The following is a 25329-nucleotide window of genomic DNA, read 5'->3' on the forward strand; positions in this document are numbered from 1 at the left end:
TGTGATACCTGGTCTACGTGGCCATTCACCATGAGTGGACCGAGTCAGTGAGTGTCATAGAGTTATACAGCACAGAAACAGGCCCTTTGGCCCATCATGTCTTTGTCTGCCATCAAGCACCTAACTATCCTAATCCCATTTTCCAGCACTTGGCCCATAGCCCTGTATACTATGGTGTTTCAAGTGCTCATCTAAATACTTCTGAAATGTTGTGGGGGTTCCTGCCTCTACTACCTCTTCAGGCAGTGCTTTCCAGATTTCAAACACCCTCTGAGTGAAAAAGAAATCCTCAAATCCCCTTTAAACCTCCTGCCCCTTACCTAAAATCTATGCCCCCTGGTTATTGACTCCTCCGCTAAGGGAAAAAAATTCTTCCTATCTAACCTATCAATGCCCCTCAATTTTGTATAGGTCAATCAGGTCTCCCTTCAGCCTTTTCTGCTCTAAGGAAAACAACCCTAGCCTTTTCAGTCTCTCTTCATAGCTGAAATGCTCCAGCCCTGACAACATCCTGCTGAATCTCCTCTGCACCCTCTCCAGTGCAATCACATCCTTCCTATAATGTGGTGCCCAGAACTCTACACAGTACTCCAACTGTGGCCTAACTAGCGTTTTATACAGCTCCATAATAACCTCCCTGCTCTTATATTCTATGCCTCGGCTAATAAAGGCAAGTATCCCATATGCCTTCCTAACCACCTTATCCACCTGTGCTGCTACCTTCAGTGATCTATGGACAAGTACACCAAGATCCCTCTGACCTTCTGTACTTCCTAGGGTCCTACCATCAATTGTATATTCCCTTGCCTTGTTAGTCCTCCCAAAATGCATCACCCCACACTTCTCAGGATTAAATTCCATTTGCCACAGCTCCACCCATCTTACCAGCCCATTTATATCATCCTGTAATCTAAGGGTTTCCTCCTCACTATGTACGATCCACCAATTTCCGTGTCATCTGCGAACTTACTGATCATACCTCCTATATTCACATCTAAATCATTAATGTACACTACAAACAGCAAGGGTCCCAGCACCGATCCCTGTAATACACCACTGGTCACAGGCTTCCACTTGCAAAAGCAACCCTTGACCGTCACCCTCTGCCTCCTGCCACTAAGCCAATTTTGGATCCAATTTGCCAAATTGCCCTGGATCCCATGGGCTCTTACCTTCTTAACCAATCTCCCATGCGGGACCTTATCAAAAGCCTTACTGAAGTCCATGTAGACTGCATCAGCTGCTTTACCCTCATCTACACAACTAGTCACCGCCTCAAAAAAGTGAGTGCCTGGAAATCCAGCTAAGCCTGAGCCTGTCCTTATGATGCACTTGCTAATGGTGATCATTGGATAGTGGTCTAAAATAGAAACCCTGACTGTTTATTTCCTCTCCTCCAACCCCATTTCAGCACTGATGCACTTCTACTTCTTCCCAGGCACAGAATGAGAATTAAACTTGAGAACTTTCTACCTTACCTGGGACAAGACCACACCTAGCAGTATGTTTACAACTGATCCATAGAAGGAACTCTTCACACATGGTCTTAAAAATGTCAGCCTTTAAATGCTCAGTAGTAACATACTTACCTCAGTTGTGAGTTGAAGTTCCACTCCAGAGACTTGAGCATCATCCTTCAAGGCAAAAATGACCATGTTCATCAATGGGGTGTTTGGCAGGGTTCCAGTGAGTATGTAGGTGACTGCTAAGGTCGATCTGTGCCCGGACGGTTCTGCAGCAATAGGGCAGGATACTGCAGACAATTGTGTTTTGGAGGAGCTGCTAGCTCAGGGTTTCCTGTCCTTGTGTTTTCTCTCTGCTTCTGCTTGCTTTCGAAGGAAGCCGCATCCTTTTTTATTTGGTTGCGCCATGACGTCTCCCAGGACTCCTAATATCAAAACTCCTAAGCGAAGCCTTCAGAGTGTCCTTGCAGCCCTTCCTTTGTCCGCCATGAGAGTGCACCCCAGACTTGGGCATTCTGGCTACATGACAAGCTCAAGTTGTGACTGTCTCAGTATGGTGTGGATACTTGGCATGCCAGCTCGGGTGAGCACCTCAGTGTCTGGTATTTTGTCTTGCCATCTGATCTACTGAATGCAGCTCAAGTGAAAGTGCTTGAGCTTCTCAGCATGATGTTGGTACACAGTCTGTCTCGCATGTGTAGAGCAGAGTGGGCAGGACTATTATTCTATAGACTTTCATTTTGCTGAGCAGACTTACTGCCCTTTGCTCACAGACTGATGTTCGAAGTCTGACGAGTTTGACAATTCTTGCATGTGTCTCGTCATCGATATGGATAGCTCGAGAATGTGCTGCTGAGATAAGTGCTGACAGGTTCTGGTCATGGACTGAAACCTTGGACGTGAGATAGGGCTTTCCTGGAGCAGGCTGGTACATTACTTCAGTTTTCTTTATGCTGATCGTAAGGGCAAAGTTGTCACTTGCATTGAAGAACAAGTCCATGCTACATTGCATGCCCAGCTCTGAAGAGGCAACTTGTGCACAGTCATCAGCAAACAGGAAATCGCAAAGTATGTCCTTGGAGACCTTCGATTTTGTCTTACACTTCAGTGTAAGGCGCCATCTTTTGGATGAGATATTAAACCAGGGTAGGGTTCCCCTTGTCCTCACCTTTCATCCTACTAGCCTCCACATTGAATGGATCATCCTATGCCATTTCTGTTACCTTTTTTAGCATTCTGAAGGGACCGTTAGCACCACAATATCTCCTTTCTTTCCTACGGCATCTTCCTATGCAAGCACAGGAGATATAGCACAGGCCCTTTCACCTCCTCCCCACTATCTAGGGCCTCAAACACTTCTTCCAGGTGAAACAACAATTTACTTGCACTTCTGTCACTTTAGGTATACTGTATTCACTGTTCATGATGTGGGCTTCTCTACATTGGAGAGGCCAAACGCAGTTTGGGTGATCGCTTTGCTGAACACTTTCGTTCCGTCAGCAAGTATGACCTTGGCTTCCGGTTGCTTTCCATTTTGTTTCTCCATCTCACTCCCACTCTGGTCTATCTGTCCTCTGCTTCCTGCATTGTTCCAATTAAATTTACAGCACCACTTTGGGCACTTTACAGTCTTACAAGAATTTAACAATTTCATATCATAACCATTGCTCCCATTTTTTCAGAAAGCAGGTGCTGGTAATGGCTTGGTTGTTGATATTTACGGCTCCTTGAGACCTGTATTTGGTTTCTTTACTTGTTCCATTAACACTCCCTTTTGCCTTGCACCACATCCCTTTTGTCACTCTTGCCTTCCATCCTTTAACAGATCTAGCATTCTCTGTTTTTACTAGTTCAGTAACATAACCACTATTCTGCCATACATCTTAGCTTTTTTTTACATTTACCCAAGAAAAGATCTGAGTACAAATGAGTGAGAGACTCTGAATTAAATTTTGGTCTCTTAGTAGTAAACCTCTCTTATTGCATTTATATATTTTAAAATTGATATTAAAATATCAGGTGTGCTGCTGTTGGACTACAAGCATCTTAATGGATGTTCCTTTGTTCAGGGAGACATCGGTGGCCGGAAGACACTCCAGAAAAAATGGACCTCCTTTCTCAAAGCCCGTTTGGTGTGCTCTGACAAGGACAATGAGATGTATTTTGATAAGATTCACGATGTCTTTACTCTGCAGTCTGACCTGGATTACAGAAATTCCACTGTCTTCTATGGAGTCTTTTCTTCGAGATGGTAAGTAAGCTGATTTGGATAGCACAATGCAGTTCTGTTTTTCATACCCAATTTTCAAATCTTCAACTCCTTCAGCTCTGCCAGTTTTCTGCCCTTACAAAGGTACTTCATTATGCCTTTGCTAGAGTGTAGCTCCAGGTTGCTGCTTTTTGGGAGTCCATAATAAATGTTGGCTGACAATTCTATCTTGGATAAACCATCACCATCTCACCAGTGCATCTCACCAAATATCCATAAGCGCTTTCTAAATTCAGTCCTCTCATTCCTTCAAAATCATGAGGGGTTTCGATAGAGTAAATAAGGAGAAACCTAGCAGGTGGCTTGGTAAACAGAGGCATCAGATTTTAAGGTAATTGGCAAAAGAACCAAAGAGGAGAAGAGAAGTTTTTTACGCAGTGAATTGTTATGATCTGGAATGTATTGCATGAAAGGATGGAAACAGATTCAGTACTAACTTTCAAAATTGAATTTGATAAATACTTCAGGGGGAAAGTTTGCAGGGAAAGGACAGGGGAATGGGACTAATTTGACAGTTCTTTTAGAGAGCTGGCACAGACACAATGGGCCGAATAGTCTCCTTCTGTGCTGTAAGATTCTACTGTTGAGCTGGATAAAGCAGATTGAAATGCAAACTGCTGATTGATCTAAGCACAATATGCACTCTTAATTATCTGTTTCAAGCCACTGCTAAGATCTGAGCAAAGTGTTGCTGATGCTGGAATTTGAAATAAAAACAGAAAATGTTGGAAATACTCCGCAGGTCTGGCAGCATCTGTGGAGAGACAGAGTTAATGTTTAAAGATAGTGACCCTTTCTTAGAACTGGGCGCGCTCAGAGATGTAACAGTTTTCAAGCCAGGCAGGGAAAGGGGGGATGGGAGGAGAGAACAAATTGAAAGGTCTTTGATCGTGTTGAAGGCAGAAGTGATTAAATAACAGAGAAGGCAATAAGAGATGTAATCCCTTTTTGTCATTTAATCACTCCTGCCTTCCACCCTATCACAGATTTTCCCATTTGTTCTTTTCTTCCCTGCTTCCTTTCCATGCCTGGCTACATCTCTCAGCACTCCCAGTTCTGACAAAGCGTCACCGACCTGAAACATTAACACTGTTTTTCTCACTCTATAGATGCTACCAGACCTGCTGAGTATTTCCAGCAATTTTTGTTTTTATTTCATTGCTAAGACCTTTCATTTAAGTGACTGAATACAGTGATGCGAGAATTGTCGGGTTTTCTTGTTGGAGGAGCTAAGATGGGCCAAATGTCAGCAAAGAGATTATCCTTTGTTCTACAAAGAAGAAGAATCATCTGGGTAGTTCAAATCCATTTTCCCACCCTATCCCATATCCCTTAGTGCCCAAAAATTTGTTGACCTCAGTCTTAAATATACTCATCAACCAAGCATCCACTGCTCTCTGGCATAGAGAATTCCAAAGATTCACAACCTTTTGAGTGACGAAATTTCTCCTCATCTCAGTCCTACAATTGGGCCTGTAGTCACATATAAACTAGACCAGGTAAGGATGGCAGGTTTCCAGTTGAGCTTTTGCGACAATCCAAAAGGCACATATTTTACTGATGCTAGCTTTTTATTTCCAGATTTTTTTCTTAACTGAACTCTTATCCCATGTGCTTTAGTTTTGCTAACCAACCTCCTATGGAGGACCTTATCAGAGGCCTTTTGAAAATCCAAGTATACCACATCCACGACTTCCCTTAATCAATTCTGTTGGTAACATGCTCAAAAATCTCCAACAGGTTCATCAACCATAATTTCCCATTCATAAATCCATGTTGACTGTGCCCAATCAGATCATTATTATCCAATTGTCCATTTATCACATCCTTTAGAATCGATTCTAGCATTTTCCCAACGACTGATGTAAGACTAACAGGTCTGTAATTCCCTGTTTTCTCTCTCCCTCCCTTCTTAAATAGTGGGGTGGCATTTGCGACCTTCCAATTAGCAGGAACTGCTCCAGAATCTATAGTATTTTGGAAGATATAGAATATCAGGTCCCAGGGACTTATCAACCTTCAGCCCCATTAATTTCTCCAATACAACCTTCTTATTAATATTAATTTCCTTCAATTCCTCATTTCCCCCTAATCCCTTGGATCTCTAATTCTGGGAGATTTCTTGTATATTCCTCAATGAAGACAGCCACAAAGTAATCATTTTTCGTCTCTGACATTTCTCTATTCCCCATTATAAATTCTCCTGACTCTGCCTGTATTGGACCCACATTTGATGAAGGGTCACTGACCTGAAACATTAACTCTGCTTCTCGCTCCACTGATGCTGCCAGACCTGTTGAGTATTTCCAGCATTTCGTGTTGTTATTTCAGATTTCCAGCATCTGCAGTATTTTGCTTTTATTTCAGATTGAATTATCTCACTTTCAAACATAATGTAAAATTCTATCTAAAATTGGTGAACAGTTACATGTTTCTCAGCTTCTATTTCACTCACAGTAGGCTTTCTAAGTGTGGTGGTCTGTCAATCCTTCACTAATATGTTGCCACTGTACAGCAATAGATCAGTTAACACATGACTGGCTCATTTAATTGCTTGTAGATAAGAGAACCTGTTGTGAATAAATTCAAGATCAGATTTAAGGCAAAAGAGCCAGAGGTGAGATGAGGAGCTTTTTTTTAGCTCAGCGAGTTATGATCTAGAGTGCATTACCTGAAAATATGGAAGCAGATTCAATATAACTTTCAAAAGGGAATTGGAAATATATTGAGGGAGAAAAATTCACAGCATATGAGGAAAAGGCAGAAAAGTGGCTCAATAGGCTGAATGAGTCTTTTTATCCTGTATCATTGTATGTTTCCATAATACACAGAAGTAGGCCTGATAAATTGAGGGAAAGCTTTAACGTTTGAGTTTGATGAAAGGTCCATTGACCTGAAATGTTAACTCTGTTTCATTCTCCAATGATGCTGCCTGACCGACTGAGTATTTCCAGCTGTGTGTGCATAGGGAGGGCATTAACTGAAGCATCAAAGTCCAAAATAGCAAATCAGATATCAAATCAGCATTAGGCAAGGATTAGATACTCAACTGGAACTAACATAGGTTGCTAGTTTCTGCCAGCCTAAAACTGTGAGTGGAGTCGGCAACCAACAACACCAACAGCAATGCTGTGCTACCAGTGGAGGAAAATAGGTTGATCACTAAGACTCTACATTAATTGGATGGCCCCGCAGGGAGGCAAGGGACAGGCGTTCCAAGCCAGGCGGCGGACTGTGAGCCAGGATCCCGACACTGGTCAGAGTGCGTTTCTTAGGCCCTAAACCTCTGGATGGTGACCATGAGCGCAGCGTCAGCCTGCAGGACGCCGAATTGAGGAGGCCGTCCTCGCACCTCCTTCCCCCTCACCCCCTTGCACCCTTCCCCCCCCCCCCCCCCCCGCACCCCCTTCATCCCTCGTACCCCCTTCCCCCCCCTGCACTCCCTTCCCCCCTCTCGCCTCCGTACCACCTTCCCCCCTCCCTCTTTGCACTCCGCCCCCCTCGCACCTCCCATTTCCCCCTTGCACAGTTTACTTGTTAGGGCCCCTGCTCAGGGATAAGAGCTAGCAACCACACTGACTTGTGGGCGTCTCAGGAGAGACCATGGCCAAGGGAGTAAACCCTAACAGAAAATCCGGAGCGGAACCCCTAAGGCCCTAATGTGTCACCTTTGGCATGTTTCCGGCAGTTCCTGCAGCCATACCGGTGCCAAACGTCATGCTCTGCACTCCTTTGGACCTCACTAGGAAGGCCGAGAGGGGGGTTTTGACGCTTGGGCAACTCACAACCTCCATACATTCCGCCCATATACGCCATGGAGAGGTCAGTCCATAGTCGCCTCACAGCGACCAAAACAACATTGAAGGCAGCAGTTACGGGTTATAAGTCCAGCTCAATTGGCATAGAGATTGGGTGCCACAGGTTGCCTTTGTCGGTGGGAGAGGTCATCACATCTCACTGGACAGCTACTGCCTACCTCAAACTGGGCAGCCCCCGGTCAGAAAGTTTCTGTCCCACCACAGTCCACCTGCTTCAATGGGTGCTTGGAGCTCAGGGTCGTTGCCCGACAAGTGGACTGGAACACTGCACCAAACAGCATGACAAAAAAAGGAAAGAAGGTTTTTGTTTGCCTTTCGTTTTGCAAGCTGGAACGTCAGAACTATGTGTCCTGGCCTGTCAGAAGACCTTACACAAATCAACGACTCTCAGAAGACCGCCATCATCAACAACGAGCTCAGTAGACACAATGTGGACATTGCAGCACTTCAGGAGACACGCCTTCCTGTGAGTGGATCTCGAGGAGAGCAAGACTGCACCTTCTACTGGCAGGGTAGGGATTCTGAAGAACCAAGACAGCATGGAGTGGGCTTTGCCATCGAAAACTCTTTGCACAACATGATAGAGCCACCTTCAAATGACTCGGAATGCATACTGTCCATCTGACTGCTCACCTCCTCTGGCCCAGTACACCTACTCAGCATCTATGCTCCAACACTCTGCTCCCCACCTGAAGTTAAAGACCAGTTCTACGAGGAACTCCATAATAGCATTAGTAGCATTCCTAACACCGAACATTTGTTCCTGCTGGGGGACTTTAATGCCAGGGTTGGGGCCGACCATGACTCATGGCCCTCCTGCCTTGGGCGCTATGGTATTGGAAGGATGAATGAGAATGTGTACCTATCACAACCTCTGCATCACCAACTCGTTCTTTCATACTAAACCCTGTCACCAAGTTTCATGGAGACACCCAAGATCACGTTGTTGGCACCAGCTGGACCTCAACGTCACAAGGCGAGCCTCTATAAACAGTGTCCAAATCACACGCAGCTTCCACAGTGTGGACTGCGACACCGACTACTCCCTGGTGTGCAGCAAAGTTAGACTCAAACCAAAGAAGCTACATCACTCAAAGCAGAAGGGCCGCCTGCGCAGAAACACAAACAGAATTTCTTATTCACAGCTGTTACATAAGTTTCCAAATTCACTTGAGAAAGCTCTTCAAAACACTCCTGAAAGGGATGCAGAGACGAAGTGGGCCCACATCAGAGACACCATCTATGACTCAGCAATGACCCACCTTTGGCAAACGTGAGAAGCAGAATGCAGACTAGATTCAATCTCACTTTGAAGAGCTGGAACCTGTCATAGCCACTAGGGCACTGCACTATTGAACTACGAGAAAGCCCCGAGCGAGTTAACATCCGTAGCACTGAAAGTAGCCAGAAGCGCTGCACAGAGAACAGCCAGGCGCTGTGCAATTGACTACTGGCAACACCGATGCGGTCATATTCAGCTGACCTCCGACACCGGAAACATCAGAGGAATGTATGATGGCATTAAGAGAGCTCTTGGGCCAACCAATCAAGAAGATCGCCCCCCTCAAATATAAATCAGGGGACACAATCACTGACCAACGCAAGCAATTGGACCGCTGGGTTGAGCACTACCTAGAACTGTACTCCAGGGAAAATGTTGTCACTGATACTGCCCTCAATGCATCCCAGTCTCTGCCAGTCATGGATGAACTGGACGAACAGTCAACAAAATCGGAATTCAGTGATGCCATTGATTCTCTAGCCAGTGGAAAAGCCCCTGGCAAGGATGGCATTACCCTTGAAATAATCAAGAGTGCCAAGCCTCCTATACTCTTCGCACTCCATGAACTGCTTTGCCTATGCTAGGATGAGGGAGCAGTACCACAGGACATGCACAATGCCAATATCTATACCCTCTATAAGAACAAGGGTGACCACGGTGACTGCAACAACTACCTTGGAATCTCCCTGCTCAGCATAGTGGGGAAAGTCTTCGCTCGAGTCGTTTTAAACAGACTCCAGAAGCTGGCTGAGCATGTCTACCCTGATGCACGGTGTGGCTTCCGAGGAGAGAGATCCACCATTGACATGCTGTTCTCCCTTCGCCAGCTACAGGAGAAATGCCGCGAACAACAGATGCCCCTCTACGTTGCTTTCATTGATCTCACCAAAGCCTTTGACCTCGTCAGCAGACATGGGCTCTTCAGACTACTGGCAAAGATCGAGTGTCCACCAAAGCTACTAAGTATCATCACCTCATTCCATGAGTGGCGTGAAACAGGGCTGTATTCTCGCACCTACGCTGCATGGGATCTTCTTCTCCCTGCTGCTCTCACATGCATTCAAATCTTCAGAAGAAGGAATTTTCCTCCACACAAGACCAGGTGGCAGGTTGTTCAACCTTGCCCGTCTTAGAGCAAAGACCAAAGTACAGAAAGTCCTCATCAGGGAACTCCTCTTTGCTGGCAATGCTGCATTAACATCCCACACAGAAGAGTGTCTGCAGAGACTCATCGACAGGATTGCGGCTGCTTGCAACGAATTTGGCCTAACCATCAGCCTCAAGAAAATGAACATCATGGGACAGGATGTCAGAAATGCTCCATCCATCAATATCGGCAACCACGCTCTGGAAGTGGTTCAAGAGTTCACCTACCTAGGCTCAACTATCACCAGCAACCTGTCTCTTGATGCAGAAATCAACAAGCGGAAAGGCGTCTGCTGCTATGTCCAGACTGGTCAGGAGGGTGTGGGAAAATGGCACACTGACATGGAACACAAAAGTCCGAGTGTTTCAAGCCTGTGTCTCAGTACCTTGCTCTACGGCAGCGAGGCCTGGACAACGTATGTCAGCCAAGAGCGACGTCTCAACTCATTCGATCTTCGCTGCCTCCGGAGAATCCTTGGCACCAGGTGGCAGGACCGTATCTCCAACGTAGAAGGCCTCAAGGCGGCCAACATCCCCATCATATTCACCCTACTGAGCCAGTGGCGGTTGAGATGGCTTGGCCATGTGAGCCGCATGGAAGATAGCAGGATCCCCAAGGACACATTGTACAGCGAGCTTGTCACTGGTATCAGACCCACTGGCCGTCCATGTCTCCTCTTTAAAGACGTCTGCAAATTAGAATTAGAATTAGAACATTACAGCGCAGTACAGGCCCTTTGGCCCTTGATGTTGCGCCGACCATCTGACCTACACTATTCCATTTTCATCCATATGTCTATCCAATGACCACTTAAATGCCCTTAAAGTTGGCGAGTCTACTACTGTTGCAGGCAGGGCGTTCCACGCCCCTACTACTCTCTGCGTAAAGAAACTACCTCTGACATCTGTCCTATATCTTTCACCCCTCAACTTAAAGCTATGTCCCCTCGTGTTTGCCATCATCATCCGAGGAAAAAGACTCTCATTATCCACCTTATCTAACCCTCTGATTATCTTGTATGTCTCTATTAAGTCACCTCTCCTCCTCCTCCTCTCTAACGAAAACAACCCCAAGTCCCTCAGCCTTTCCTCGTAAGACCTTCCCTCCATACCAGGCAACATCCTAGTAAATCTCCTCTGCACCCTTTCCAAAGCTTCCACATCCTTCCTATAATGCGACATGAAGTCCCGTGACATTGACCACAAGTCGTGGGAGTCAGTTGTCAGTGATTGCCAGAGCTGGCGGGCAGCCATAAAGGCGGGCTAAAGAGTGGTGAGGCGAAGAGACTTAGCATTTGGCAGGAAAAAAGACAGAATTGAAAGGAGAGAGCCAACTGTGTAACAGTCCCGACAACCAATTTTATCTGCAGCGTCTGTGGAAGATTCTGTCACTCTAGAATTGGCCTTTATAGCCACTCCAGGTGCTGTTCCACAAACCACTGACCACCCCTAGGCGCTTACCCATTGCCTCTCGAGACAAGGAGGCTCAAGAAGATCTGTTTTTATTTCAGATTCCCAGCATCCACAGTATTTTGCTTTTGTATTGATAAATTGAGTGGTCTTTTCACATTATACCCTCCTGTGGTTTTTATGATTTTAATGTAAGATTGAGGCTTTTGCATTTTGCAGTCAGTTTCTGTTGCCAGGTGATGGGGAGTAACATTTTGATTTTTGTTTGTACGCATGGGAGAGGCAGTGGGGCAATGGAATTGAAAAGTTTTCAGGTGAGTCACCCCTGAGTGCTTTTGTGGATCTTCAAGCATCATATGAAGAGCTTCTAACAGCTTATTTGTCATTGACAAGGAATATTGTGTCATATGGGATCGTGTTTCCATTTATTGGGGTAAATGGTCGAACCTCCAGCGGGAGCATTTTTTTGTGTATGATATTTACTGAGTAAAAGCTCCAGAACAAAATGAGAATCATTAATGTTTCTTTCCCCGCTCCCATCCCATCTCTAGGGACAACCAAGATGTTTCTGCAGTGTGTGCTTACAAAATCGCAGATGTGCAGAAAGCTTTTGATGGGCGATTTATGGAGTATAAAAGGGAGGCCGACAAATGGGCTGTGTTTCGAGGGTCAATTCCAGATCCCCGTCCTGGCACAGTAAGTGGAAGACCAGTTACAGTAAGGGATTGCTAACCATTAGAAATGAAACAACCTACTTTGTAATAAAGGAAATTGGGAATGGGGTGTCTCGGGTGTTTGAGCCAGTGTGGGACTAAAGCTTTCAGGACAGGGGCTCATAGGTTTCATGATTGGACTGTGCTGGTGAGTGCCTGGAACTTGCTGCCGGGGGAGGTGGTGGAAGCAGGTACGATAGCGACGTTTAAGAGGCATCTTGACAAATACATGAATAGGATGGGAATAGAGGGATACGGTTCCCGGAAGTGCAGAAGGCTTTAGTTTAGGCAGGCATCAAGATCGGCGCAGGCTTGGAGGGCAGAATGGCCTGTTCCTGTGCTGTATTGTTCTTTGTTCTATTATTAGCAAATTTGAAAAATCAGATCCACTTTCCAACCTTGAATGATTGTGGTGACCGCTGCTGGAAGTGCAGCTAAGTGGATCCCCCTCAGGGTCGAATGGCCTACTGGCTCTTGTTTAGGCTCGTGAATGGTGACTTGGGTGAACTACAAAGTGCACATGAGACTGTATCCCAGCAGCAGCACCTTCAGGAGAAGAGATCAACGTAAGAAAAAAGGGCATTTCCCAACGGAAGGGCTAGACAGGATGCAAACCTTCCTGCCAACTCTCAAAAGCACCAAATTAACATTATTAATAACATAACTGGAAGTGAGCAGAACGATCACAGAACATTAAAGACCAAAGCCTTACAAAAATCAAACTTCTAAAGATTTGTGGTCAGCATTAAAATCAGTTTTACCCTATTTGTTTTCATTAGTTTCAATAAAGGAGCTGGGGACACAGGCGGGGAGGGGTTACTGTGCCCAGCAGTGTAACCTGTCAGCATGGGCTGGCAAAAGTAACTGAAGCAAACAGTGTGGGAAAACTGGATTAACATCAGTAAAGATATAGTCAGTAGCACAGAGTGCTGGAAGTGGGGGCTAGCAGGTGGGTGGTGGGTTCAATGAGTGACAGTGTGAGGGAGCTGAATTAACATCAGTAGAGATACAGACTGACATTGACAAACATCAGTAAAGATGCAAACATTACTGAGGATCAGAAACCCAAGTGAAAGTAATTGATCTTTTTCTCTGTTTATTTTTTGTTCAGTGCATCACTAACCAGTTGAAGGAAAGGGGCTATAACACATCCTTGGATCTTCCAGATAACGTGCTGATGTTTGTTCGAGACCATCTTCTGATGGCTGATTATATCAGTCCAATTGGTGGGAAGCCACTCCTTATTATGCGGAACTCTTTATATTCCAAGATCATTGTCCAGAGAGTGATTGCCATAAATGGGTTGGGCTACGAGATATTCTACTTGGGCACAGGTGAGAAACAGGTGATCATGTAGAAGTCTTCTCTCTCTGCTTTTGAAAAATATGCCTCGTGGTGCTGCACTTTGCTGCAACCAGGATCCAGCTTTACTGAAATCTTCATGACAATACTGGCATTATACCAGGTAGGGAACTGTGGAATTAGTTGCTTTTAGCTGGAGGTGGTAGAAGACTGTCATGGCTGGCCTCAATTTGTGGTAACTTCCTCCGCTGTGCAAGAGAGGGAAGAAATTACCAGGATTCCTGATGTCTATTGCTATCCCGTGACTCTTCCTGTTTATGCGTTAAATGTGTGCCATTCTCAGGAAGCATATGAGGGTCCTTGAGAGGGTACAGAGGACATTTACCTGAATGGTTCCAGGGGGAATTTTAGTTGCAAGTTTAGGTTGGGAAAGCTGAGGTTGCTCTCAGAGTAAAGGAGATTGAGGGGAGATTTAATAGAGCTGCACAAGATTATGACAGGCTTAGAAAGGTTAGGAAAGGAAAAATTGTTCCCCTCAATGGATGGTACAAAGACTAGGGGACACAGATTGAAGATTTTAGGCAGCAGAAGCAGGGGGAATGGGAGGAACCTTTTTACATAGCAACTGGTAGTGATCTGGAACTCACTGCCCATGAGGGTGGCAGAAGTGGAAACAATGATTTCAAAAGGAAATCAGATGGTACTTGAAGGAAATACATTTTGTAGGATCTGTCTCTCCGTGAGGGTCGCCAACCTCTCAATCGAGGAAGTCATGCACTCACATGCCTGAGACATGGCAGCACTCATGGCACGGATGGACTCCATGCTCATGGCTGCACATTGCCTCTGGCATCTCCGCCAGATGTTTTCTTCCCTCTCCAACTCCAGCATGCCCTGTGCTGTCGACACCAGAGGCTCAGCGTGGGCCTGTCAGAGGCCTGAACTGTTTAAGCCTGAGCCAGCTGGTCTCACGTGTATGCGGTGCTCTTACCAGCTTGTGACCCTGATTCTACAGCTGAACTTTTAAGATGCCATTTAAATGCAAGCTCTTTTTTAAAATAGTATTTGCAATCTTTTTGTACTTCTAACTGAGGAATTGCAACACTATCTGGAGGCCTCTCCAAATGCAGTTAATGTTTCAGGTTGATGCCCTTTTTCTTAAGTCAGTGAGATATTGGTGATCTGAAAGCGGAAGCATGCAGTACAATTCTGACGATGAGTCTCAACCTCAAACACCAGCCTAGCTACTTCCTTTTTTCAGGCAGTGTTTTCCTGCTCTTATTGCATCACCTTAGCTGTTTGCTTCAGAATGGCAGTGAAGACTGGAGGAAGTGATCTACATTGTTATCTGGGATTTGCACATGACATGTTGTGATCCAGGATAGAAGGGCAGGTGTGACAGTGGTGCCCTGGAATTCTCGATGTGTGAGTACCGTTAACTGTCTGTGCACAGATGCCGCCCAATGAATAAAGGTAGCAATGCCCAAGATTTTTTGATGGCATATGTACTTGTATCATACCACCAAGACAGGAAACCCTACAGTCTTGCGGCTAAAACACTCAGACAGTTCAACATACCAGTGTGGTTATGTTGCAAGAATAACGGCTTTGAGACAACATGTACCTGTGGCTCACTGGGCCAGTGCAGTACTGTTCAAACTCCAAAGATCACCATTGACCAGTATGATCACCAGTGTAAGTGTGCAAAGTAGTGCATATTGACCCTCTCCCATAACCTGTATATCTAAAAGTTCCAGTGAGCCACAGGTACATGTTGTCTCAAAGCCGTTATTCTTGCAACATAACCACACTGGTATGTTGAACTGTCTGAGTGTTTTAGCCGCAAGACTGTAGGGTTTCCTGTCTTGGTGATATGATACAAGTACATATGCCATCAAAAAATAAAAACATCATGGGACCTGTACAAGAGGGACGGGTTGCATCTAAACTGGAGGGCACAAATATCCTGGCTGCGAGGTTTGCTAGCGTCTCTCGGGAGGGTTTAAACTAGTGTGGTAGGGGGGTGGGAACCAGAGCAGTAGGACAGCTAGTGAAATAAATGAGGGGGAACTAGTAAATAAGGCCAGTAAGACTAAGAGGAAGAGCAGGCAGGGAGATGTTCAGACTGGTGGTCTGAAGTGCATTTGTTTCAATGCGAGAAGTATAACAGGTAAGGTAGATGAACTAAGAGCTTTGATTAGTACTTGAAACTATGATGTTGTTATTACAGAGACTTGGTTGAAGGAAGGACAGGATTGGCAGTTAAATGTTCCAGGATTTAGAAGCTTCAGGTGGGATAAAGGGGGATGTAAAAGGGGTGGGGGAGTTGCATTACTGGTTAAGGAGAATATCACAGCTGTACTGCGGGAGGACACCTCCGAGGGGTCATGCAGCGAGGCAATATGGGTGGAGCTCAGGAATAGGAAGGGTGCAGTCACGATGTTGGGGTTTTACTACGGGCCTCCCAACAGCCAGCGGGAGGTAGAGGAGCAGATATGTAGACAGATTTTGGAAAGATGTAAAGGTAACAGGGTTGTTGTGGTGGGTGATTTTAACTTCCCCTATATTGACTAGGACTCACTTAGTGCTAGGGGCTTGGATGGGGCAGAATTTGTAAGGAGCATCCAGGAGGGCTTCTTGAAACAATATGTAGATAGTCTAACTAGGGATGGGGCTGTACTGGACCTGGTATTGGGCAATGAGCCCAGCCAGGTGGTCGAAGTTTCAGTAGGGGAGCATTTCGGGAACAGTGACAATAATTCCATATGTTTTAAGGTACTCGTGGATAAGGATAAGAGTAGTCCTCGGTTAAAGGTGCTAAATTGGGGAAAGGCTAATTATAACAATATTAGGCAGGAACTGAAGAATTTAGATTGGGGGCGGCTATTTGAGGGTAAATCAACATCTGACATGTGGGAGTCTTTCAAACGTCTGTTGATTAGAATCCAGGACCAGCATGTTCCTGTGAGGAAGAAGGATAAGTTTGGCAAGTTTCGGGAACCTTGGATAATGTGGGATATTGTGAGCCTCATCAAAAAGAAAAAGGAAGCATTCGTTAGGGCTGGAAGGCTAGGAACAGATGAATCCCTTGAGGAATATAAAGACAGTAGGAAGGAACTTTAGCAAGGAGTCAGGAGGGCTAAAAGGGGTTATGAGAAGACATTGGCAAACAGGATTAAGGAAAATCCCAAGGCTTTTTATACGTATATAAAGAGCAAGAGGGTAACCAGGGAAAGGATTGGCCCACTCAAGGACAGAGAAGGGAATCTATGTGTTGAGCCAGAGGAAATGGGCGAGGTACTAAATGAGTACTTTGCATCAGTATTCACCAAAGAGAAGGACTTGGTGGATGATGAGCCTAGGGAAGGGAGTGTAGATGGTCTCAGTCATCTCATTATCAAAAAGGAGGAGGTGTTGGGTGTCTTGCAAAGCATTAAGGTCGATAAGTCCCCAGGGCCTGATGGGATCTACCCCAGAATACTGAGGGAGGCAAGGGAAGAAATTGCTGGGGCCTTGACAGAAATCTTTGTATCCTCATTGGCTACAGGTGAGGTCCCAGAGGACTGGAGAATAGCCAATATTATTCCTTTGTTGAAGAAGGGTAGCAAGGGTAATCCAGGAATTTATAGGCCGGTGAGCCTTACGTCAGTGGTAGGGAAATTATTAGAGAGGATTCTTTGGGACAGGATTTACTCCCATTTGGAAACAAATGGACTTATTAGAAAGAGGCAGCATGGTTTTGTGAAGGGGAGGTCGTGTCTCACTCATTTGATTGAGTTTTTTGAGGAAGTGACGAAGATGATTGATGAAGGAAGGGCAGTGGATGTTATCAAAGCCTTTGACAAGGTTCCTCATGGCAGACTGGTACAAAAGGTGAAGTCACACGGGATAAGAGGGGAACTAGCAAGATGGATACAGAACTGGCTCGGTCATAGAAGACAGAGGGTAGCAGTGGAAGGGTGCTTTTCTGAATGGAGGGATGTGACTAGTGGTGTTCCACAGGGATCAGTGCTGGGACCTTTGCTGTTTGTAGTATATATAAATGATTTTGAGGAAAATGTAGCTGGTCTGATTAGTAAGTTTGCGTCGACGCAAAGGTTGGTGGAGTTGCGGATAATGATGAGGATTGTCAGAGGATACAGCTGGATATAGATCGGTTGGAGACTTGGGCGGAGAAATGGCAGATGGAGTTTAATCCGGACAAATGTGAGGTAATGCATTTTGGAAGGTCTAATGCAGGTGGGAAGTATACAGTAAATGGCAAAACCCTTAGGAGTATTGACAGGCAGAGAGATCTGGGCGTACAGGTCCACAGGTCACTGAAAGTGGCAACGCAGGTGGATAAGGTAGTCAAGAAGGCATACGGCATGCTTGCCTTCATCGGTCGGGGCATAGAGTATAAAAATTGGCAAGTCATGCTGCAGCTGTACAGAACTTTAGTTAGGCTACACTTAGAATATTGCGTGCAATTCTGGTCGCCACACTACCAGAAGGACGTGGAGGCTTTGGAGAGGGTGCAGAAGAGGTTTACCAGGATGTTGCCTGGTCTGGAGGGCATTAGCTATGAGGAGAGGTTGGATAAACTCGGATTGTTTTCACTGGAACGACGGAGGTGGAGGGGCGACTTGATAGAGGTTTACAAAGTTATAAGCAGCATGGACAGAGTGGATAGTCAGAAGCTTTTTCCCAGGGTGGAAGAGTCAGTTACTGGGGGACATAGGTTTAAGGTGAGAGGGGAAAAGTTTAGAGGGGATGTGCGAGGCATGTTCTTTACACAGAGGGTGGTGAGTGCTTGGAACTTGTTGCCGGGGGAGGTGGTGGAAGCAGGTACCATAGAGACGTTTAAGAGGCATCTTGACAAATACATGAGTAGGATGGGAATAGAGGGATACGGACCCCGGAAGTGCAAAAGGTTTTAGTATAGGGAGGCATCACGATCGGCACAGGGTTGGAGGGCCGAATGGCCTGTTCCTGTGCTGTACTGTTCTTTTTTCAGGGGCAGGATTATATCCTGCCCTTGGGAATGGGAACGGAGTAGGGGGGAGGGATGGGGGGGGCACACAAAATGTCACCTGGTGGCATCAAGCAGCGTGCCCAACATCATCCTGCTCCCATGCCATTTTGTCCATGGCAGGGAAGACCAAGGACTCTGACCCCCCTGTGTCCTAGGGTTCCCCCCATCTTCGCCACTGCCAGCTCTGGAGATGGTTCCTTATGTCAATTGGCTATCCACCGTGGAATTCCACCGGGGTCTGACAGAGGGCCCAGTTGGGGTACTCGACCCCGCTTCCCAGCCCACCACCAAGTCCCTTGTTGCTGGGATAAAATTCCACCCCAGGACTGAACCAATTAATTCTGCCATTTGTTTAAGATAGGCTGCTGTCATTGGGCAGTGACCAGACTCAATTCAGAAGAGAAGACCAAACAGATGCAATGCAAATCAAAATAAGTCATTTTTGACATTTCTCAACTGCTTAGTTCAATGTCGTTGGCATTTTGCAAAACATCTGACATTTTGTTTACAGCTCAAACCTGAAGAGCTTTGTTTTCACTGCAGTTTTTCATAGAATTTGCCCTCCTTTCCTTCCAAAGTATTGATATATATGCTGAGGTATGATACTTGGATGGCTGGTGCCGGAAAATCCCTTGCTCAAGCACTTGCCTTTATAACCAAGAATATTAGGGGTGGATGGGTAGGTCATCCCGAACCTGACTGTCCTCACCCAATGTATCCATGGAGGCCGAAGCTAACTATCTAAATTTGACATGCAGATGATATTTTAAGATAGTTGTCGAGAGTAGTACTGGGGAGAATCTTAAGTCGAAGTGGTAATACTGTAAATAGGCATCAGTCTGGCTCAGTGTTTGCCTCTAAGTAGGCCAGGGGTTCAAGACCCACTCCAGAGACTTGAGCATAAAATTTACACAGACGGTCCAGTGCAGTGCTGAGGGTATGCAAAATTGTCAGAGATGCCATCTTTCAGATGAGATGTTAAACCGAGGCTACTTTCTACCCTCTCAGTTGGACATAAAAGATTGCTGGCACTATTTTGAAGAGCAGGGAATTCTTCATAGTGTCCTGGCCAATATTTATCCCTCAACCAGCATTCACTAAAACAGATTATCTGGTAATTATTTCATTGCTCTTTGTGGGATCTTGCTTGCTGTGCACAAATTGGCTGCTGTGTTTCCTACATAACAACAGTTCAAAAGAACTTCATTGGCTGTAAAGTGCGTTGGGATCTCCTGAGGCCATGAAAGGCACAATATAGATGCAAGTTCTTTTTTTACTGCCTTTCTAAATGCAAGATTAATTGGAAAAAAAGACACTTACAATTATATAGTGCATTATCACATCTAAAATATCAGAAAGTACTTCACACAGTAAAAACTGTGAATGCAGTGGCTTTTTTTTTAGGCATATAGGGCACCCATTTTGCCTGCTGCAAGTTCCCACAAACACCAGTGGGCTGACCAGTAAATCTGCTTTTATTGCTTCTGAGGAAAGGTCATCGACTGAAACATTAACTCTCTTTCTCTCTCCACAGATGTTGCCTTATCTGCTGATATTATCAGCATTTTCTGTTTTTATTGCTTTTGGTGGCATTAGTTAGGGAAAGAATATTGACCAGGGCACAGGGTGAACTTGCAGCTTTTCTTTACATAAGTACGACGGGATCTTTAACACCCACCTGAACCTGAACCTCAATTTGTCATTTCATCCAAAGGATTCCTCACTGCTGCATTGGAGTGTCGGCAAAGATTATGAGCTCAAATCAGAGTGTGGGGCTTAACACTGAACTTTGCATTTCAGAGGCAAGGGTACTGCTACTGTACTAAGATGGCCTATAAACTGAGACTGTCAATACTCATTTGACATAGATTGTGAAGCACCTTGGGATGTTTTATTACTTTAAGGTGCTATATAAGTTGTTTTGGCTTCAAGAATGCTATCAGTTTGGGCAGTGTTTTGTAATTGAGCATATAATTGGGAATGTAGGAATTGCTAGAAGAAAAAATACCAAGATTCATCCATTTTGCCTTCCACCATCTGGGTCGCCACATGCTACAGTGGTAATGTTGTCTAATCATAACATTAAATCTCTATCAGTCTGCACAGACATAGAATGGTGACAGCACAGAAGGCAGCCATTTGGCCAATCTATTATAGGAGCAATTTAGCTAGTCCCACTCCCCCGTCCTTTCCCTGTAATCCTGCAATTTTTTTCCTTTTTCTGTTGGTTATCTAATTCCCTTTTGAAAGCCATGATTGACTCTGCCTCCACCACAAACTCAGACAGGGCATTCCAGATCCTAACCACTTGCTGTGTAAAAAAACTTTTCCTCATGTTGCCTTTGGTTCTTTTGCAAATCACCTTAAATCTGTGTCATAAATAAAAACAGAAAGTGGTGGAAATACCCAGCAGGTCTGGTAGCATCTGTGGAGAGAGAAACTGAGTTAACGATTCAGGATTTGTGACCTTTGGTTCTTGACCCTGCCACCAATGGGAGCACATGCTCTCTACTCGGCCTAGATCCCCCTCATAATTTTGAAACCCTCTAGCAAATCTCCTCTCAATCTACTCCTCTGAGGAGAACAACCCCAACTTCTCCAATCTATCTATATAACTGAAGTCTCTCATCCCTGAAATCATTCTCATGAATCTTTTCTGCACCCTCTCTCAAGCCTTCACATCCTTCCTAAAGTGCAGTGTCCAGAATTGGACGCAATACTCCAGTTGAGGCGGAACCAGTGTTTTATATAACTTGAGGAAACCCTGTGTGGTGGAGAGCTTTGGGAACCATAGGTCTAAAGTTACCCTGTCCCTCCCGAGCATGTTACACCCAGCACGTCATAAATTACTCAAATACTGTATCCTAATTTTCAGTTTACTTGAGAATAATGTAGCCTTGTTTGTTGTTTTGCTGTAGAAACTGGACATCTGCACAAAGTGGTCAAAATCGGCTTCAGGGCCCATGTGGTGGAGAACTATATAGTCTTCCAGCCAGCTGAGAAAGTTCTGAACATTGCACTGCAGCAGGTAAGGAACCTAGCCAATCACAAGGTCATCAAACCCAGCAGCAAAAAACAGACCTTATACTATCACCAGCAATCTTAAAAATGCAGATGGACCAAGAGATGAGCATTCAGCCCATCAGTCTTTCCCCTTCCATAGACTGTGTATTGTATACTCTGTCCCAGTGCAACCAGATTTCTATTGGATTTACCTCAAATGTGTTGATCTTGCATTTCATTGTATTTCTTATTTGGTAGCACCCCTCCTCAGTAATGGGGTGGAGATTGGAGAAAGGTCCAAATGAGGCAGGAATGTGTAGGTTCTACTTTCTAGATCATATAGGCAGGCTAAGTGCTCAGCCTCAGGAGTAGGTTTTGAAATTGACTCTCCAGATGGTGCTCCCTACCCCTGTAGACACGTTAGACACACTGGCACCAAAGGCCACAATATAATTGGGCCAAAATCTGTATAAACTCTTGAAGGATTCTACCACATAAAGCCTGACCTTAGTAGAACATCATTAACTTGCTGGAACATTACTGCTTTTCATTAAGCCATGAATTAAGAGGTTTGATGAGTCATGTAATCTCCTGCACTCCAATGCCTTCCATCATTTTATTATAGAATGATTACAGCATAGAAGGAGGTCATTTGGCCCATTGAGTCTGTGCTGGCTCTCTACATAACGAGTTTAGCTAATCCCACCACCCCGCCCCCCCCCCCCCCCCACCCCACCCTTTCCCTGTAGCCTTGCAATTTTTCTCTTCAGATTTATCCAATTCTCTTTTGAAAGCCATAATTGAATCTTCCTCCACCATACTCTCAGGCAATGTATACCAGATCCTAACCACTTGCTGCGTTAAAAAAATGTTTTTCCTCATATCGCCGTTGGTTCTTTTCCCAATCACCTTAAATCAGTGTCCTCAGGTTCTTGACCCTTCAGCCAATGGGAATAATTTCTCTCTCTCTACTTTGTCTAGACCCCTCATGATCTTGGACACCTCTATCAAACATCCTCGCAACCGTCTTTTAGGAGAACAAGCCCAGCTTCTTTCTTTAGTTCATGGGATGTAAGCATCGCTGGCAAGGCCCACATTTGTTGCCCATTCCTAATTGCCCATGAGAAGATGGCGGTGAGCTGCCTATTTGAACCGTTGCAATCCATATGGTTTTAGTACACCCACAGTGCTGTTAGGAAGGGAGTTCCAGGATTTTGACCCAGTGACAGTGAAGGAACATTGATATATTTCCAAGTAACTGAAGGCCACGTCTTTCTACGAATCTGAAGTCCCTCATCCCTGGAACCATTCTCTTTTCTGTACCCTTTCTAAAGCCTTCACATCCTTTGTAAAGTATGGTGCCCAGAATTGGACACAGTACTCCAGTTGAGGTCAAACCAGTGTTTTAGAAAGGTTCATCATAACTTCCTTGTTTTTGTACTCTATGCTCCTGTTTATAAAGCCATATGCCTTTTTAACCATTTTCTGAACCTGTTCTGCCACTTTTAATGATATTTACACAGATAGTCACTTTGTTCCCACACCCCCTTTAGCATTGTTCACTTTAATTTATATTGCCTCTCCTTGTTCATCCTACCAAAACATATCACTTCACACTTCTCTGCATTAAATTTCATATGCCAAGTGTCCACCTTGAAGTCTATAATGATCCTCCTCACAGTTCACAATAATTGCAAGTTTTGTGTTACCTGCAAATTTTTAAACTCTGCCCTGCACATCCAAGTCTAAGTCATTAATATATATCAAAAAAGGCAGTGGTCCGAGTACTGACCCCTGGGAACCCCACTGTATACCTTCCTCCAGTCTGAAAAACTGCTAGTGTCTGTTTTCTTCATTCAATCAATTTCGTATCCATGTTGCCACTGTCCCTTTTATTCCATGGGCTTCAACATAGCTGGCAAACCTATTTTGTGGCACTTTATCAAAGCACTTTTGGAAGTCCATATACAATGCATCAACTGCATTACCGTCATCAACCCTTTCTGTTACCTCATCAAAAAACTTAATCACGTTGGTAAAATATGATTTGCCTTTAACAAATCCATCCTGGCTTTCCTTGATTAATCCACACGTCCAAGTGACTGTTAATTTTGTCCCGGATTATCATTTCTAAAAGCTTTCTCACCACGGAAGTTAAACTGAACTGGCCTTTAGTTTCTGGGTTTATCCTTTTTTGATCAAAGATGTAACTTTTGCAATTCGCCAATCCCCTGGCAACACCCCTGTATCTAAGGAGGATTGAAAGATTATGGGCATTGCCTTTGGATTTTCCACCCTTATTTCCCTCTGGATATGTCCTTTCTGGTCCTGGTGACTTATGAACTTGAAATACCACCCGTCTTTCTAATATCTCCTCTTTATCAATTTTTATCCCATCCGGTATCTCGACTACCTCCTCAGTCACTATGATTCCTGCAGCATCTTCATCCTCGGTAAAGACACATGCCAAGTACTCATTCATTACCTCAGCCTGGCCCCTCTGTCTCCATGCATAGATCCCCTTTTAGGTCCCAAATTGGCCCCACCCCTCCTCTTACTACCATTTTACTATTTATATGCCTATAGAAGACTTTTGGATTTATTTTATGTTAGATACCAGTCTCTTCTCATACTCTGCCTTTGGTTCTCTTATTTCCTTTCTCACTTTCCCTCTGAATTTCTGTATTCAGCCTGGTAGAAGAGCTTCATAAGGAAATTGGTAGGTGAGAAAGAGTTTGAGTGAATTCGGTGCTGATAGGGATAATTTCTTTCAGGGGTCTGTCTACGTTGGATCAAAGAGCACAGTAGTCCAGCTTCCAGCAGTAAACTGCAGCAGGTATTCCCACTGTGATAGCTGTCTCCTGGCACGGGATCCATCATGCGGCTGGAATGGGCAGGAATTGAAATGTGTTCAATACGGAAGCAAAACTGCCCAGGGGTGAGTACCACTGGAGGAGTTGTTGGATCTTCTCTCAAAGAGTAATTGAGTTGCAGCAGGAACGACCTTTGAACCAGAGTGAAAAAAATGGCTTGAGAGAATTGGGCTGCTTTTCTGGAGAGCAAAGCAACTAAGGAAAAAAGTGGGAAGGTTGGTACATGGGACTGTTGAATGAAAAATGGACAGGCTTGTTGGCCAAATGGGCTTTTACAGCCCGAGGGAAAAAAAATGTTTATTCATTCATGGGATGTGGGCATCACTGGCCAGGCCAGCATTTATTGCCCATCCTTAATTGCCCTTGAGAAGGTGGTGGTGAGCTGCCTTCTTGAACCGCTGCAGTCCATTTGGGGTAGGTATACCCACAGTGCTGTTGGGAAGGGAATTCCAGGATTTTGACCCAGCGACAGTGAAGGAACGGCAATATAGTTCCAAGTCAGGATGGTGTGTGACTTGGACGGGAACTTGCAGGTGGTGGTGTTCCCATGTGTTTGCTGCCCTTATCCTTCTAGTTGATAGAGGTTGCGGGTTTGGAAGGTGCTGTCTAAGGAGCCTTGGTGCATTGCTGCAGTGCATCTTGTAGATGGTACACACTGCTGCCACTGTGCGTCGGTGGTTGAGGGAGTGAATGTTTATAGATGGGGTGCCAATCAAGTGGGCTGCTTTATCCAGGATGGTGTCGAGCTTCTTGAGTGTTGTTGGAGCTGCATCCATCCACGCAAGTGAAGAATATTCCATCACACACCTGACTTGTGCCTTGTAGATGGTGGACAGGCTTTGGGGAGTCAGGAGGTGAGTTACTCGCCTCAGGATTCCTAGCCTCTGATCTGCTCTTGTAGCCACGGTATTTATATGGCTACTCCAGTTCAGTTTCTGGTCAATGGTAGCCCCTAGGATGTTGATAGTGGGGGATTCAGCGATGGTAATGCTGTTGAATGTCAAGGGGAGATGGTAAGATTCTCTCTTGTTGGAGA

At 45.1% G+C, this 25329-nt stretch overlaps 1 protein-coding gene across 1 annotated transcript in view; it reads left to right on the forward strand.

Annotated features, from left to right (window-relative positions):
* sema4f (sema domain, immunoglobulin domain (Ig), transmembrane domain (TM) and short cytoplasmic domain, (semaphorin) 4F) overlaps positions 1-25329 on the forward strand; it is a 314213-nt gene that overhangs the window by 247128 nt on the left and 41756 nt on the right. Inside the window, exons 8-12 of the mRNA XM_068028690.1 lie at positions 3533-3714; positions 11940-12084; positions 13213-13435; positions 21336-21445; positions 24195-24358. Coding sequence (XP_067884791.1) covers positions 3533-3714; positions 11940-12084; positions 13213-13435; positions 21336-21445; positions 24195-24358 — 824 coding nt within the window. The remainder of the gene's footprint in view (positions 1-3532; positions 3715-11939; positions 12085-13212; positions 13436-21335; positions 21446-24194; positions 24359-25329) is intronic.

This window comes from Heterodontus francisci, chromosome 1, assembly GCF_036365525.1.
Source record: "Heterodontus francisci isolate sHetFra1 chromosome 1, sHetFra1.hap1, whole genome shotgun sequence".
In the NCBI taxonomy this organism is placed as follows: Eukaryota; Metazoa; Chordata; class Chondrichthyes; order Heterodontiformes; family Heterodontidae; genus Heterodontus; species Heterodontus francisci.